Here is a 16,699-nt window from a genome sequence, read left to right on the forward strand (position 1 = left end):
CTGCCCCCGGCCTCGACTTCGGCCGCTTCCGTCAGCGCTCGGGCAACGGCTGCCCGAGATGCTGCGGGTTGGAGAAAGATCTGGAAAATGGAGGCAGCTGAGCCAGCCGGGGATGGGAGGGAGGGGAAGGCGGAGCGGGGGCGGGGGGAGATCAGGGAGGAAAGGAGGAGGGGAAGCGGGGCTGGCTCGCTCGCCATCGCGCGGCAGCTGGGCGCACTGCGGCTGGGCGAGGGGAGAGGAAGCCGCCCGGCCCGGCAGTTGACTAACGTATTTGGAAGCAACCCTTTGGGTTGTTTTTGGCAACTAGGGGCATGCCTGGCACAGCGGCAGCATACGCCGAGGCCTGCAGGCGTGCGCCTGCCGCCGCAGCCGCGCCTTTTCGCTTCCAGGGGCCGCCCGCAGCCCGCGCACCCACCCGTCGGCCTCGCCGCCCCGAGGGGCCCATGTGCCGCCGGCCGACACGCTCGCCGTCTGCCCGCGGGGTCCTGCCGCCCTCACGCCCACCGCGCCCGGCTCTGTGAGGTGGCGCCCATTGTGCGGCGCGGCTGCGGCCTCGCCTCGCCCCAGTGGGCAACGCTGATCCCAGGGGAAGGAGTCCTTTTCGCTTTATAAGCTACAATGTCTTGTGTGAAAACGACTCAACAAATTTTAGTGATTTTTTTCCTCTTATCAGGGCTTAAAATACCAAAAACCAAACTTTTGTCAAGAAACAAGAGCACACTGACAACTTCCCCTTCATGTAGCTTCCTTCACACCATTCACACGTTCACACATGCAGTCTCCTCCACCAACCCTTCCCTCCGAAAACCAGTTTTACCGGAAAGTGACCTTACATATGTGTGTGAGTCACTGTGATACCAGGCAAGCCTGGGCATCGCCTCCAGCCTCCGCCCTTCCGTCCGCAAAAAGGTGCCCACTGTGGTCCAGCCTTCTGCCTGCTTCATTTGATCAGCCTCTGTCGTCTGTCTGTCTGAAACTGAACCAAGTTATAGTTTACACTTACGAAGTTTGGCTGTCCGGTTCCTTCCCGTTCAGTTCTTCACGAGTTTCCTGTTCCTTCTCGCCCAATTCTTCGTATGTTTCCTCTTCCTTCTTGCTCAATTCCTCGTGTGTTTCCTGTTCCTTCTCGCCCAACTCTTCGTATGTTTCCTCTTCCTTCTTGCTCAACTCCTCCTGTGTTTCCTGTTCCTTCTCGCCCAGTTCCTCGTGTGTTTCTTGTTCCTTCTCACCCAATTCTTTGTGTGTTTCCTCTTCCTCCTCACCCAATTCTTCGTTTGCTTCCTGTTTATTTGTTTCTATCTTGAAAGAGACTTTTTTACCAACTTTTTTAGCAGCAGCATCCTTAGTTGTCCAGTCCTTAAAAGCACTTAGACTTTTTACTACCATCAGTGCTGCAACAGCAGTAGCAGCAAGAATGGTTATAGCTCCTGCTGCTGTTGCTATAAGGAATATGAAATCCATTTTCAAAGGCAATACTGAGGAAACTGGATTGTACAGTATTGTTTTCACTTTAGTCTTTCTACATTGAAGAATCGCACCTCTCTTCCATTTCACAAGCACATGGGAAGAGTGGTGGCTCCCCGTCGACGCCGTTCTCTCCAATGTGGCAGGACTCGGAGGAGGGGCCTCCCAGCAGGCGTTGCGTGAGCCGCGCAGGGATTGGGTCCCGCACCCCCCAACAGAATCCTGGGCCCCCAGAGCAAGCTGCGCAGCTCATGGCTCCTCCATTTTCTCCTCAGTTGACTCTTCAGCCATCATCCTTTTACGCCTACCACCATCTAGATTTATTCCAGAATATCCTGAAACTCTCCTACGACCATTTATTTATCCATGCTGTCTGTAAAACTTGAGGGTGTGAGAATGATTTTTCTATTAAAAAAACAAAATATCAAAGTAAAAAGAAAAAATTGAGGTTAGGAGCAAGGGATTGTTATCACATTCTTTACAATTACTGGGAGGAAATAACAGTACCTAGTGGCTAAAAGCATGACAGGCTTTCGGGTCACACAGACTTGAGTTGTAGTCCCAGGCTTGCCTAACTGACTAGCAGTAGGCCCTTTGGCAAGTTACTTAACTCTCCAAGTCCCAGGTTCAAAATTTGTTAAAATGAAGACAAATATACCTATTAGGCTGTTTTTATGATTAAATACTGTAAGCATAGCAACAGTGCCTGGGACCAAAAAGGCCAATAAATGGTAGTTGTGCCTAGCTGCTGTTAGGATATAGGAATTATATTGATTTATCTATATTGATCCATATATCCAACAATCCTGCTATACTCTCATAAAAATTCTAGTATTTGCAGAGTTTCTTGGATTTTCTGTGTATAGAACCACATGGCCTGGGAAATAACAAATTTTTTTCATTTTTAATCCTTCTACTTCTTGTTTTTTCTTAATTATGTCACCTAAGCTCTCCAGTACAATGTTGAATACAAGTAGTAGTGAGCATCCTTGTCTTGTGCCTAACATCAAAGAAAATAATTCTGTGTTTATGATGTAAGAAAGTTAAAATTATCCTATTTTCCTAGTTTGCTAAGAGTTTTTCTCATAAGTGGATACTGAAACTTAACAAATGTTATTCATCATCTATTGAAATAATCTTTTTTCTCCCTTAATCTGTTAATGTGGTGAATAATATTAATAGATTTTCTAATATCCTTGCATTCCTAGGATAAACCAGCTAGGCCATGATGGTTCTGATTGTTTTTAGATACATTGGATTTGGCTCGTGATTATTTTGTTTAGAATGTTTGCATCTATAGTTTTAAGTAAGATTTAATTTTCTTTTCTTTACTTGTCTTGTTGCTATCAAGATTTAAGCCTCATAAAAGAAGTTGAAGAGGTTTCCTCTCTTTTTTCTTTTCTCTGGCAAAGTTTTGATAAGACAAGCCTGTAAACCATCTTTGCCTGGAGCTTGTGAGTAGATTCATGACCAGTGGTTAAGTATCTTTAGTGGGTATAGTCTATGTTTTCTATTATTTCAATCAACATTGATTATATTTTTATTGAAAATTTACCATTTCATGTTTTCACGTTTGTTGGCATAAAGTTGATTATTCATTTATGATTTTTAAAAATCTCTTCTGTAGCTATATGTTCATTTTTTCATTCTTTTTTTTTTTCTGCCTCTATCACTTTATTTTTATTTTTATTTTTTTTTTAAATTTTTTGTTTATTGCAGTAACATTGGTTTATAACATTGTAAAAATTTCAGGTGTACATCATTGTACTTCTATTTCTGCATAGATTACATCATGTTCACCACCAAAATACTAATTACAACCCATCACCACACACATGTACCAAATTATCCCTTTCACCCTCCTCCCTCCTCCCTTCCCCTCTGGTAACCACCAATCCAATCTCTGTCCCTATGTGTTTGTTTATTGTTGTTATTATCTACTACTTAATGAAGGAAATCATACGGTATTTGACCTTCTCCCTCTGACTTATTTCACTTTGCATTATACCCTCAATGTCCATCCATGATGTCACAAATGGCTGGATTTCATCGTTTCTTATGGCTGAGTAGTATTCCATTGTGTACATATACCACAGCTTCTTTATCCATTCGTCCCTTGATGGGCACTTAGGTTGCTTCCAAGTCTTGGCTATTGTGAATAATGCTGCAATGAACACATGGGTGCATGTACCTTTACAAATTGGTGTTTTCAAGTTCTTTGGGTAAATACCCAGCAGTGGGATGGCTGGATCATATGGTAGTTCTATCCTTGATGTTTTGAGGAATCTCCATACTGTTTTCCATAGTGGCTGGACCAGTTTGCACTCCCACCAGCAGTGTATGAGAGTTCCCTTCTCTCCACATGCTCTCCAACACATGTTGTTTCCTGTCTTGTTAATTATAGCCATTCTGACGGGCGTCAGGTGATAGCTCATTGTAGTTTTGATTTGCATTTCCCTGATAGTTAATGATTTTGAAAATCTTTTCATGTGTCTGTTGGCCATCTGTATATCTTCTTTGGAGAAATGTCTGTTCAGGTCTTTTGCCCATTTTTTAATTGGGTTGGTAGTTTTTTTGTTGGTAAGATGCATGAGTTCTTTATATATTTTGGAGATTAAGCTCTTATCAGAAGTATGGTTTGCAAATATCTTCTCCCAATTGTTAGGTTGTCTTTTCGTTTTGTTGATGGTTTCCTTTGCTGTGCAGAAGCTTTTTAGTTTGATGTAGTCCCATTTATTTTTTCTATTGTTTCTCTTGCCCGGTCAGACGTGGTGTTTGAGAAGATGTTGCTAAGACTGATGTCGAAGAGCGTACTGCCTATGTTTTCTTCTAGAAGTTTCACAGTCTCAGGTCTTACATTCAAGTCTTTAATCCATTTGGAGTTAATTTTTGTATATGGTGTAAGGTAAGGGTCTACTTTCATTTTTTTGCATATGGCTATCCAGTTTTCCCAACACCATTTGTTGAAGAGACTTTCTTTTCCCCATTGTATTTGCTTGGCTCCTTTGTCAAAGATTAGCTGTCCATAGATGTGTGGGTTTATTTCTGGGCTTTCTATTCTATTCCATTGATCTGTGTGTCTGTTTTTGTGCCAGTACCATGCTGTTTTGGTTACTACAGCTTTGTAGTATATTTTGAAATCAGGGAGTGTGATACCTCCAGCTTTGTTCTTTTTTCTTAGGATTCCTTTAGCTATTCGAGGTCTTTTGTTGTTCCATATAAATTTTAGGATTCTTTGTTCTATTTCTGTGAAAAATGTTGTTGGAACTTTGATAGGGATTGCATTGAATCTATAGATGGCTTTAGGAAGTATGGACATCTTAACTATGTTAATTCTTCCAATCCAAGTGCACGGAATATCTTTCCATTTCTTTGTGTCTTCTTCAATTTCTTTCAGAAATGTTTTATAGTTTTCGTGTACAGATCTTTCACCTCTTTGGTTAAGTTTATTCCTAGGTATTTTATTCTTTTTGTTGCAATTGTAAATGGGATGGTATTCTTAATTTCTCTTTCTGCTACTTCGTTGTTAGTGTACAGAAATGCAACTGATTTTTGTATGTTGATTTTGTATCCTACAACTTTACCATACTCGTTTATTACTTCTAAAAGTTTTCTGGTGGATTCTTTGGGGTTTTCTATATATAAAATCATGTCATCTGCAAATAGTGACAGTTTCACTTCTTCCTTTCCAATTTGGATCCCTTTTATTTCTTTCTCTTGCCTGATTGCTCTGGCTAGGACTTCCAGTACTATGTTAAATAGGAGTGGGGAGAGTGGGCATCCTTGTCTGGTTCCTGTTCTTAGAGGGATGGCTTTCAGTTTTTCACCATTGAGGATGATATTAGCTGTGGGTTTCTCATATATGGTCTTTATTATGTTGAGGTACTTTCCTTCTATCCCCATTTTATTCAGAGTTTTTATCATAAATGGATGCTGTATCTTGTCAAATGCTTTCTCTGCATCTATTGAGATGATCATGTGATTTTTATTCTTCATTTTATTAATGTGGTGTATTACGTTGATTGATTTGCGAATGTTAAACCATCCCTGCATCCCTGGAATAAATCCCACTTGATCATGGTGTATAATCTTTTTAACGTATTGTTGTATGCGATTTGCTAGTATTTTATTGAGGATTTTTGCATCAATGTTCATCAGTGATATTGGCCTGTAATTTTCTTTTTTGTGTTGTCCTTGTCTGGTTTTGGTATCAGGGTAATGTCAGCTTCAGAGAATGAGTTAGGAGCTTCCCCTCCTCAATTTTTTGGAAGAGATTGAGGAGGATAGGTATTAAGTCTTCTTTTTTNTTTTTTTTTTTTTTTNTTTTTTTTTTAAAATTTTTTATTTATTTATTTTTCCCCCAAAGCCCCAGTAGATAGTTGTGTGTCACAGCTGCACATCCTTCTAGTTGCCGTATGTGGGACACGGCCTCAGCATGGCCGGAGAAGCAGCGCGTCTGTGCGCACCCGGGATCCGAACCCGGGCAGCCCGCATCAGAGCGCACACACTTAACCGCTAAGCCACAGGGCCGGCCCTATTAAGTCTTCTTTGAATGTTTGGTAGAATTCACCAGGGAAGCCGTCTGGTCCTGGACTTTTATTTTTGGGGAGGTTTGTGATTACTGTTTCGATCTCCTTACTGGTGATTGGTCTATTCAAATTCTCTACTTCTTCTTGATCCAGTTTTGGAAGGTTGTATGATTCTAAGAATTTATCCATTTCTTCCAGATTGTCGAATTGGTTGGCATATAGCTTTTCATAGTATTCTCTTATAATCTTTTGTATTTCTGAGGTGTCTGTTGTAACCTCTCCTCTTTCATTTCTGATTTTACTTATTTGTGCCTTCTCTCTTTTTTCTTGGTGAGTCTAGCTAAAGGTTTGTCAATTTTGTTGATCTTTTCAAAGAACCAGCTCTTGGTTTTATTAATTTTTTCTATTGTTTTTTTGGTCTCTATTTCATTTATTTCTGCTCTGATTTTTATGATTTCCCTTCTTCTACTGATTTTGGGCTTTGTTTGTTCTTCTTTTTCCATTTCCTTCAGGTGCATTGTTAGATTGTTTATTTGAGATTTTTATTGTTTGTTGAGATAGGCCTGTATCGCTATAAACTTCCCTCTTAGAACTGCTTTTGCTGTATCCCATAAATTCTGGCATGTCGTATTTTCATTTTCATTTGTCTCCAGGTATTTTTTGATTTCTTCTTTGATTTCTTCGTTAACCCAGTCGTTGTTCAGTAGCATTTTGTTTAATCTCCACATATTTGTGGCTTTTCTGATTTTCTTCCTATAGTTGATTTCTAGTTTTATACCGTTGTGGTCAGAAAAGATGCTTGGTATTATTTCAATCTTCTTAAATTTATGGAGACTTGTTTTGTGGCCTAATATGTGATCAATCCTGGAGAATGTTCCATGTGCCTTTGAAAAGAACGTGTATTCTTTGGTTTTTGGATGGAATGCTCTGTATATATCTACTAGGTCCATCTGTTGTAGTGTGTCGTTTAAGGCCAATGTTTCCTTATTGATCTTCTGTTTGGATGATCTATCCGTTGGTGTAAGTGGAGTGTTAAAGTCCCCTACTATTATTGTGTTACTGTCTATTTCTGTTTTTATGTCTGTTAATAATTGCTTTATATATTTAGGTGCACCTACATTGGGTGCGTAGATATTTACAAGTGTTATATCCTCTTGTTGGATTGTTCCCTTGATCATTATGTAATGCCCTTCTTTGTCTCGTTTTACAGTTTTTGTTTTAAAGTCTATTTTGTCTGATATGAGTACTGCTACCCCAGCTTTCTTTTCATTGCCATTTGCGTGGAGTATCTTTTTCCATCCCTTCACTTTCAGTTTGTGAGTGTCTTTAGGTCTGAAGTGTGTCTCTTGTATGCAGCATATATATGGGTCTTGTTTTTTTATCCAGTCAGCCACCCTATGCCTTTTAATTGGAGCATTTAGTCCATTGACGTTTAAAGTAGCTATTGATAAGTATGTACTTACTGCCATTTTTTAACTTTTTTTTTTTTTCTCAGTGTTTTAGTAGTCCTTCTCTGTTCCTTTCTTCTTCTATACAGAATTGATGGTCACTTTAGTTTGACCTCTGTCTGAAAGCTGTACTCTTTAACTCCCCTCCTCGCTCATGTTTTTGATATCATATCTAACCTCTTTGTTGTGCATTTGTATCCATTACGTTCTAATCATGGAAATAGATAATTTTTCCTATTTGTGGTCTTTTCTTTTCCCCTTAAATCAGTCCCTTTAACATTTCTTGTAGCACTGGTTTCTTGGTGACAAACTCCTTTAATTTTTGCTTATCTGGGAAAATTTTGATCTCTCCTTCCATTTTGAATGATAACCTTGCTGGGTAGAGTATTCTTGGCTGTAAGTTTTTTCCTTTTAGCACTTTAATTATATCGTGCCATTCTCTTCTAGCCTGTAAGGTTTCTGCAGCGAAGTCAGCTGATAGCCTTATGGGGTTTCCTTTGTAAGTAACTTGACATTCTCTTGCGGCTTTTAGGATTCTCTCTTTATCTTTAATTCTGGACATTTTGATTATGATGTGTCTTGGTGTGGGCCTCTTTGGGTTTATCTTGTTTGGGGCTCTCTGTGCTTCCTGTACCTGGATGTCTGTTTCCTTCCTTAGGTTAGGGAAGTTTTCATCTATTATTTCTTGAAATAGATTCTCTGACCCCTTGTCTCGCTCTTCTCCTTCCGGGACACCTATAACACGGATGTTAGTGCGCTTGATGTTGTCCCAGAGGTCCCTTAGACTGTCCTCAGTCTTTTTAATTCTTTTCTCTTTTACCTGTTCACCTCGGGTAATTTCTTCTAGTCTTTCGTCCAGCTCACATATTCGTTCTTCTGTATCCTCTACTCTGCTTTTGAGTCCCTCTAATGAATTTTTCATTTCCAGTATTGTATTCTTCATTTCTGATTGGTTCTTTTTTATGTCTTCCATTTCTTTGTTGACATTCTCACTGAGTTCATCTATTCTTCTCCCCAGATCAGTGAGCATCCTTAACACTCTTGGTTTGAACTCTCTGTCGGGTAGGTTGCTCATTTCTGTTTCACTTAGTTCCTTTTCTGGGGTTTTGTCCTGTTCCCTTACTTGTAATGTATTCTTTTGCCTCTTCATTTTGCCTCTTTCCCTGTGCTTGTGTCTATGTATTGGGTAGGTCAGCTATGTCTCCTGCTCTTGGATAGGTGACTTTATGTAACTGATGGCTTAGGAGGCTTCCAGTGTGCTTCCCTCACTTCTCAAAGTTCCAGGGGTGACCCCTATGTGGGCTATGTGTATCCTTCTGTTGTGGCCTGTTTGCTCTCCCTGTAGGTGCCCAGGGAGGCTGAGTTATGCTCCTGGCCAGCTGTTGTAATGCTCAGCTGCTTGTAGTTGTTGTGGGCCCTTCAGTCTCTTTATCAGGTGTGGTGATCCCCAGCACAGTTGGCTGCAAGTTCTAATACCACATTTGTGTTGCAGTATTTCTTTTAAGTGAGTAGGCCCCCACTGTGGCAGGTTGTTAGGCTCAGGGCCTTACAATTGCTGTAAGCCTCTAGCCTATTAGGTCTCTTGTCAGCTCTCTGAGAATTGCAGCTGGGTGGGGCTGGCCTCAGGCACAGGAGCACCCAATTGTTTCAGGTTTTGGAAGGTGGAGCAAACCTCCTATGTGGGTCTTTGAGAAGTACAAGTCTTCTGCGGCTGAGAAGCCCTGCCGCCCACAGGTCCACACACACAGTCAACACAGTCCTGCCCCGTGTGAGTGCCCTGACCTCCCCAAGCGGACCCAGTCTCTCCACGGCGGGAGCCCCACACACTCTGCCACCACACCACACTCTCCACCCGCTCCTTGTGCCCACCCTGCCCTGCTCAAGTTGGCTCAGTTGCCAGGCTGCAGAGAATCCAGTCACCAATCTATGCAGGCCCACAAGTTGCCTGAGGGCTTGTTGTTGGGTGGGGCCAGTCTCTAGGGTGGGCTGCCTGCCCTGGCTGAGCTGGATTAAATCGGTGCTCTAGCGGGTGGGGCAGACCCTGGGCTAGCAGGCCTCAGGGAGAACTCCAATGGCGTCTGTGTCAGCACGCCCACACCAGGCCACAACAATGGCCGCCGCCAATGTCCCAGTCCCTGGAGAGGTCTCACCCCTCACCGAGATGCACTCAGGGCCTATTAGGTGAGTCTCTTGTCACCAAAGCACTGTACACCTTTCTTTCTGGTGATTTTAGGGTGCTTCCTGAAACGGGTGAGTTTGCGTGCGGGCCCTTTAAGAGCCAGTCTTAGTTTCTTTGTGAACCGGATTTTCTGGGGGTGCTCCCCAGTGTTTTAGTAGCAGGCACAGTCAGATATTATGCCGCTGGTGTCGATTGTGCTGGGTCCACAATATGCCCACAGCGGGGGAGCCCCCCGGCTCAGGACCCCGCGCCTCCAGGGAGGGCTGCGTACCTGTGAGCTGCTCCCGGCGGCCGTGAAGCTGGCGGCTTGTGAAGGCGGCGTTTTTCCTCTCCAGAAGGGAGTCTCTGCCTCTTCCACCTCAGTTAGGATTGTCCATTGTTGCAGGAGTTCCTCTTATCCAGTTTTCAGTTCTGTCTCAGGGGTAATTTTTCCACGAGTAGTTGTAAATTGGCTGTGTCCACGGGAGGAGGTGAGTTCCGAGTCTGCTTACGCCGCCGTCTTGACTCCTCTCTCCTTTCATTCTTAATATTGTTTATTTGAATCGTTTTTTCTGGTTCCTATCACTAATGGTTTGTAGAAAGACTCAGCTTTTGATTTTCTTGCCTTCTTTACTATGTCTGTTTTCTATTTCATCTGCTCTTTATTATTTCCTTCTATATTTTAGTGTTTACTTTTTTTTCCTTAATCTCCTGTTTTCTAATCTCCTGAACTAGTTTAACACCTAGTTCATTTTCAGTCTTTCTTGTTTTCTAATACATATATTTACAGCCATAAATTTCCTGCTGAATACCATTTAGCTGAATCTCTACCTGAATTTTCAAACAATTGAGATAGAAGAGTAGACAATGGAGATAAAAATATCAGCTTTATTACTGATAACATTGATATTAGAGAAATGTATGTGTCTATGGGCTTGTAATTATTGTACCCCACAATCAAGCAGACTTACCTACCTAGGTATAGTAATATACCTCGTTCCACACTGGGGCCTGCCCCTGTAAAAATTCAAGGAAGAAGAGACCAGAACGTACGTAGGCTCCCAAGAGAAGTGATAAAAAGGCTAAATTTTTCCTAAATTCACCAAATTAAGTCACTTCTCTCACCAAAGTCTTTTACAGACAGTGCTTATTTAGGTTTACCAATGTTTACTTTGTTGCTTCCTGCATCCCACTCCTTCCTTCTGGGTTCATTTTTCTTTCAGTAAAGGTCTCTGAATGGTGAACTGTTGGTTTTTTGTTTTTGTCTGAAAATCTTTCCTTACCCTAACTTTTGAATAATAATTTAGCTAAGCAGAGAATTCTTGATTGACAATTACTTTCCCTTATCTTTTGGCCTCCATTATTATTGAAGAGTCTAAATATTGTTCCTTTGTAAGTTGTGAGTTTCTCTTTTTTCTTTGATATTTTGCTGTTTCATTATGATGTGTCTTAAGTGTGGATTTTTAAAAACTTATTCAGAGTTTATTGTTAACCTGAGGATGAATAGATTTTTTTAGGTTTTGGAGAAGTCTTAGACATTATCACTTCGATTATTGCCTCTCATTCCTTCTTTTCAGTTTCTTCTGGCTCTCCTATTAGAATGTGTAGGGTCTCTTTATTCTAACCTCAATGACTCTTAGGCTGTTTTCGTCATCTGTTTTTAATTTCAAGCACTCTACCATTTTTAGATGTTCTTTTTCAAACTTGTCCTTTCATACTGTACTATTTTCATGATTTCTCTTCCTCTAAAAAATCTTTTAGCTTAACCATTTTAAACATTCTAATTTTATAGTCTCTTTTAGAGTATTTTATCACAGTTTTAGTTCTTGGAGTGCTCATTATGATTGTTGTATCTACCAACTCTGCCAGACAGTGCTTGTTTCCTCATGTGATTTACGTTTTTACCATGAATTTATCTTCAGTAAGCCTACTTTTTCTGTGAAATTTTTGTATACCCTGGGTCACAGAAGTGTCTCAAAGAGATTTTATATTTCTGTCAGAGCCCTGAGGAAGTCTCACTGGTCTTAGATCAGTTTTAATTTTTCTGTTTAGAGTTCCTGTACCACACAGATACTGTTTATGTGTGTGTGTTCTCTACTTTGCTGTGACACAAGCCTGGGTGTTTTTTTTTTGTTTGTTTTTGTGAGGAAGATCAGCCCTGAGCTAACATCTGATGCCAATCCTCCTCTTTTTTCTGAGGAAGCTTGGCCCTGAGCTAACATCCATGCCCATCTTCCTGTACTTTATGTGGGATGCCGCCACAGCATGGCTCGACAAGCAGTGCATCGGTGCGCGCCCGGGATCCGAACCGGCTAACCCTGGGCCGCTGCAGTGGAGGGCGCACACTTAACCGCCTGCACCACCGGGCCGGCCCCTAAGTCTGGGTGTTTTGATTTCTCACAGATAACTTTTTTTTTCCTACTCACTGCTTTGAGGTGGTTGGCAATCTTGTCTACTATGGTTTGGCCTATTTTCTTAGTCTCTCTTCTTAAAGAGACTTCTTAAAAAGACTTAAAGACTTTCAGCTTTATTGGATAGTTTGTGTGGTTGGTAGGCACAGTGTGTTCATTCTCAGTCCCCTTACTTTACCAGGGCCCAAGTTCAGAACTCCTATCTACATGTGGGTGTCAAAACCACCCCTTAGGGTCTGTATGTGTTTCTGAATCCTGTGAGATGCTACAGTGTTAGCTCCCAGCTACACCACTGGCCTTTAGTATCTTCTTTGTTTCTGACATCGGGTATTTCCCTTTTTATTAAAAAAACTCTTTTGGATATACAGTAGTCTGCCCCTATCCATGGTTTTGCTTTCCATGGTTTCAGTTACCCATGGTCAACCATGGTCCAGAAATATGCTACATCACAATGTCTACGTGATTCAGCTCACTTCATCTCATCATGTAGGCATTGAATTATCTCACACCATCACAAGGGTGAGTACAGTCCAATAAGACATTTTGATAGAGATCACATTCACATAACTTTTACTACAGTATATTGTTATAATTGTTCTATTTTATTATTAGTTATTGTTGTTAATCTCTTATTGTGCCTAATTTATGAATTAAATTTTATCACAGGTATGTATGTTTAGGAAAAAACATACTATATATAAAGTTTGGTACTATCCATGGTTTCAGGCATCTACTGGGAGTCCTGGAACGTATCCCCCGGGGATAAAGAGGGACTACTGTATTTTATCCAGCATGTTCATGTTTGTTGGGGAGGGTATCTGTGTTAAGTTCAATCTGCAATATTGCTAAATATTTGCAATAAATATTTGATATCCAGAATCTCTACTTCAACGTATTGCTATAATTTGCTATCTGGTCTATGTAGTCTTTCCCCCATTACAGTGCCAAGCTATCTTCCTAAAGCATTTCTTTGACTTTGTTATTTACCTAACCAAAAATTCAGCAGTGTTTCTCCACTGACTAAACTCTTCACTCTGGCATTCAAAGCCTGTCACAGTTTGACCTTCAATTTACTTTTCCAACCCTCTTTCCTATCACTTTTCTACATCTCAGCCAGTTTGACCACTTAACTGTTGCTCAAATATGACGAGTTTCTCCACCAAGTTTTTGTGCTACTATTTTTCTCTGGGATATAGCTCCAATTTTACATGCTTAAAATCTTCAGAGCTGTTTAAGACACTGTAAGTTATCATGAAGCCTCCCAAGACTGTCTCAAGTTGACTTGGCTTCCTTCCTTTGCTAGCACTTTGTACCTTTCTTATATTTTTCACATTCTGTCCTCTACCACTTATTTATCCATTTTACGAGATTATATACTCTAGATTATGAGGGTATGGAATGTATTTGTTTTTGTATGCTTCACAACTAGTCAAGACCTTGATCTAGGGGGTGCGCAATACACAGTTGCTGAAATAAGTAGGAACTTCACCTATAATAAATGCTGTAGTCAAGATTTGCACTGAAGTCTAAAAGCTTCTGTGTTTGAAGGGCTAGAAGTGGGACAACTATCTGGAGGGAGGGCTCCTTTGAAGCAGAAAGTTCTCAGAGGAGATAATTTTAGAATTATGCTTTAAAAAATGAGTAGCTTTGGAGGTAGATAATGAAAAGGAAAGAACTAATGGGCAGAGGGAGAAGAAGGTACAAAAAAAAAATGACACTAAAAAATAAGGTGCAATGGCACCGAGGCATCAAAAAGCATACTGTATTTTGGGAATCAGAAGTTACTGGTATGCCTGCAATGCCTAGAAGGACAGATATGTATAGCTGAAGTCTAGAGCTAGATCATGAAGGATATTGTATGGCATTCTAAGAATAAGAAGTCTTTATCCTGTAGGCCAGCAGTTTACCTTTTCAAGAATGAGGGCCTTTCTTCAATGTAAAAAAATTATGCCTCCCAAAGTAACTACTTTTTTTAGCATTTATTGAAATAATAATGCCCACATACTCCTATGAGTTCAAGAACACTTCAACATATACCTGTATTTTGCTAATCTCCAAAACTTGTATATATATGAATGAAAATGCCATATATATATATGAATAAAATTTTAAAATTCAATTTTCCATTTTAGTGGGCATATGGACTCCTAGATTACTTGCAAAAAGTGTCCCCTAATATCCCCCAATCCAGATGACCTACAAGTCAGGAAGTACTGCTATAAGATATTTACAGGCACTGAAATAGATGGAAACTGACATGATCAGATTGGAGTTTAAAAAATACTTTGGTGGCAGGGTTAAGAATGGATTACAGCAAGGTGAGACTGGATACACAAGAGTCACTTAGGAGACTGTGGCAGACACCTAGCTGTCCTTCAAAATCTATTCTTTTGCCTTATACACATGGATGCTCAACTACAGACTATATTATCTACCTTTTTTATAGCTAAGTATGGCCATGTGACTAAAGTCTCATCAATGTGTATATGTGACATGTGCAACTTCCACTTAACCTAGTTAAAATCCCTTCCACTTGCCCTGATTTATCTTTCCCTTTTCCTGTAAGTGGGGAGACAGATTAGCCAGACATCCAGCTTTGACTATGCAGATGAGTACAATGCTCTAGGACAGGGGTTCTTTACCTGGGGTCCCAAGATCCCCAAAGGATCCACAGATAGAATTAAGGGGGGGTTGTCTTAAACTAACCTTTAACTAAAACTTAACATTTCTTTCAATTTTAAATGTAGGCACAAGTCACAGTAGTATTAACAGTATGTGATTTTTTCCCACCAATAGAAATCAGATATTTTCATACTACATTATAATTGTTGGATATATCATTTCAAACAACATTTACGGTAATCAATACTATGAAATTATAGTAATTATTAGACTATTGGATCTCGTTATAAATGTATTAAAAAGCAGCACATACTACTATATCACAAATTTATATTTTTTAATATTTTAATAACCATATTTCAAATAGTTTCCTTTGTAATCCTAGGTATTTTATTTTATGCATTTAAAAACTATTACAAGGGGTTCATAGGCTTTACTAGATTGCCAAAGGTGTCCATGGCACAAAAATGTTTAAGAACCCCTGCTCTAAAAGATTAGAGCAAAAAGACTGAAGCAAGGTGGGTCTCTGAAGGAGTTCATGGAGCCATACCCTGCTATCTTTGACTGCTCACCTCCCAAAGACTACTTAAGAAAAACGCCTATCTTACTTAAACCACTGTACTTTTTAGTCTCTTTGTTACAGCAGTTTAGCCTTTACTCTCACTGAGGTTATTAAAATAGCTTGCATTGGTGACGAGTCCAGAATTAAGGCAATGGCAGTCAAAATGGAAAGAAAAGAAAAAATTATAAGAAATTTTTAGAAAGCAGAATTTACAAGAGTAGGTGATCTATTTGCTATATGAACTGAGGTAGAAGGAAAGCAAAGATGACTCCCAGATTTCTAGTGTGGGTGACTGGGTAGACTTGGTTATGTACTGTTGATCAAGACAGGGGTTATGGAAAGAGAAGCAGGTCTGATTTGAGACAATGAGTTAGGTTTTAGAAATGCTAGGTTAGAGAAATCTGTGGTATATACAGAGAAAAGGGGTACAAGAGACAGTCAGAATTGCATCTGGAAACTCTTAGAGGAATCTGGGCCAGGCTAGAGAGGAATCTGAGTGTCACTGGCATACAGATGGTAACTGAAACCAAAGGTATAGAAGAAATGAACTGGGGAGCATATATAAAGTACAAAAAGAGCTTAGGACTGGCCTCTGGAGAATATTAACATTTAAGATATGATGGAAGAAAAGGAGCCCCTTTGAATTTACATTTAGGTCAATCAGCTAAAGAGGAACAAAGGTATCATTTCTGATTTATGAAGCACAATGTTTGTATATGAACAAGAGAATTATTTCAGAAGTTTTAGTTCAAGTGTACCAAAGTTCTATTACTGTAAAACATCAATCCAGAGTAGGAATATAAAACAGTAAAAATTTCTTCAGGGGCTTCTGGTTTTAGTACATGTTTTTTCTCCCCCTCCCCCTTTGTCTAGCAAAACCTGCTGTGAGAAAACAATGTGAAATTCACCAAAAGAAATGTAGTTTCAGTAGGTATAAATGACTACAAATCTAAACGGTTACGTTTTTCAATGCAGGATGTATTTTAATGAAGTAAAGAAGAACTAAAAGAATGAAGCTCTGAGAATAGAATTTTAGGTATTATTTGGGGATACAGTTTTAGGGAAAGAAATTAAAAATCCTACCCAAGAAAATTCTCTACCCAAGAAGATGCAGCACTAGTAATTTAAGATGAAAAATTGTACACATTTTAAATATACTTTAGCTATTCATTTTCCAACGTTTGTGTTAACATTAAAAAAAGTTATTTCCTTATGAAATCTCCATTAAGATTTTGCTTACTATAAGACATCTCTAATTAACACAGTTTAATGTAATATACAGTTTTAGCTCAGTCCAGGACACTAAGTAACATTTTACTTTCTTTTGTCCTAACTATACATCTTCTAGGCTTCAAAGAATAAATAGGCTTTTGGTCTAGCAATTTAGTAATTTGCCCTCTATCCATGTCATTCAGGATTTTAAAGACTGCTTCACCCTAAGCATGTCTCTGTGCAAATGAAAAACTTTTATATTTTCTTAGTTAATCTTTATATGGAGACTATTT

At 39.8% G+C, this 16,699-nt stretch overlaps 1 protein-coding gene across 2 annotated transcripts in view; it reads right to left on the bottom strand.

Annotated features, from left to right (window-relative positions):
- The window catches only part of HSPA4L (heat shock protein family A (Hsp70) member 4 like), a 60,355-nt gene extending 50,394 nt beyond the window's left edge, over positions 1–9,961 (bottom strand). Inside the window, exon 1 of one of the 2 annotated variants that reach the window (XM_087437641.1) lies at positions 9,892–9,961. Coding sequence is in view for 1 of the 2 variants with exons in the window: in XM_087437642.1 (XP_087293768.1) it covers positions 1,004–1,461 (458 nt within the window). In the remaining variant the exon portion in view is untranslated. Of the gene's footprint in view, positions 1–1,003; positions 1,500–9,891 lie in introns of those variants that run through there. The other variant, XM_087437642.1, reaches the window with a different exon arrangement.
- Between the last annotated feature and the right edge of the window lie 6,738 nt (positions 9,962–16,699).

Source organism: Ceratotherium simum, chromosome 12 (genome assembly GCF_057802395.1).
Source record: "Ceratotherium simum simum isolate JZ-2026a chromosome 12, ASM5780239v1, whole genome shotgun sequence".
Classification (NCBI taxonomy): Eukaryota; Metazoa; Chordata; class Mammalia; order Perissodactyla; family Rhinocerotidae; genus Ceratotherium; species Ceratotherium simum.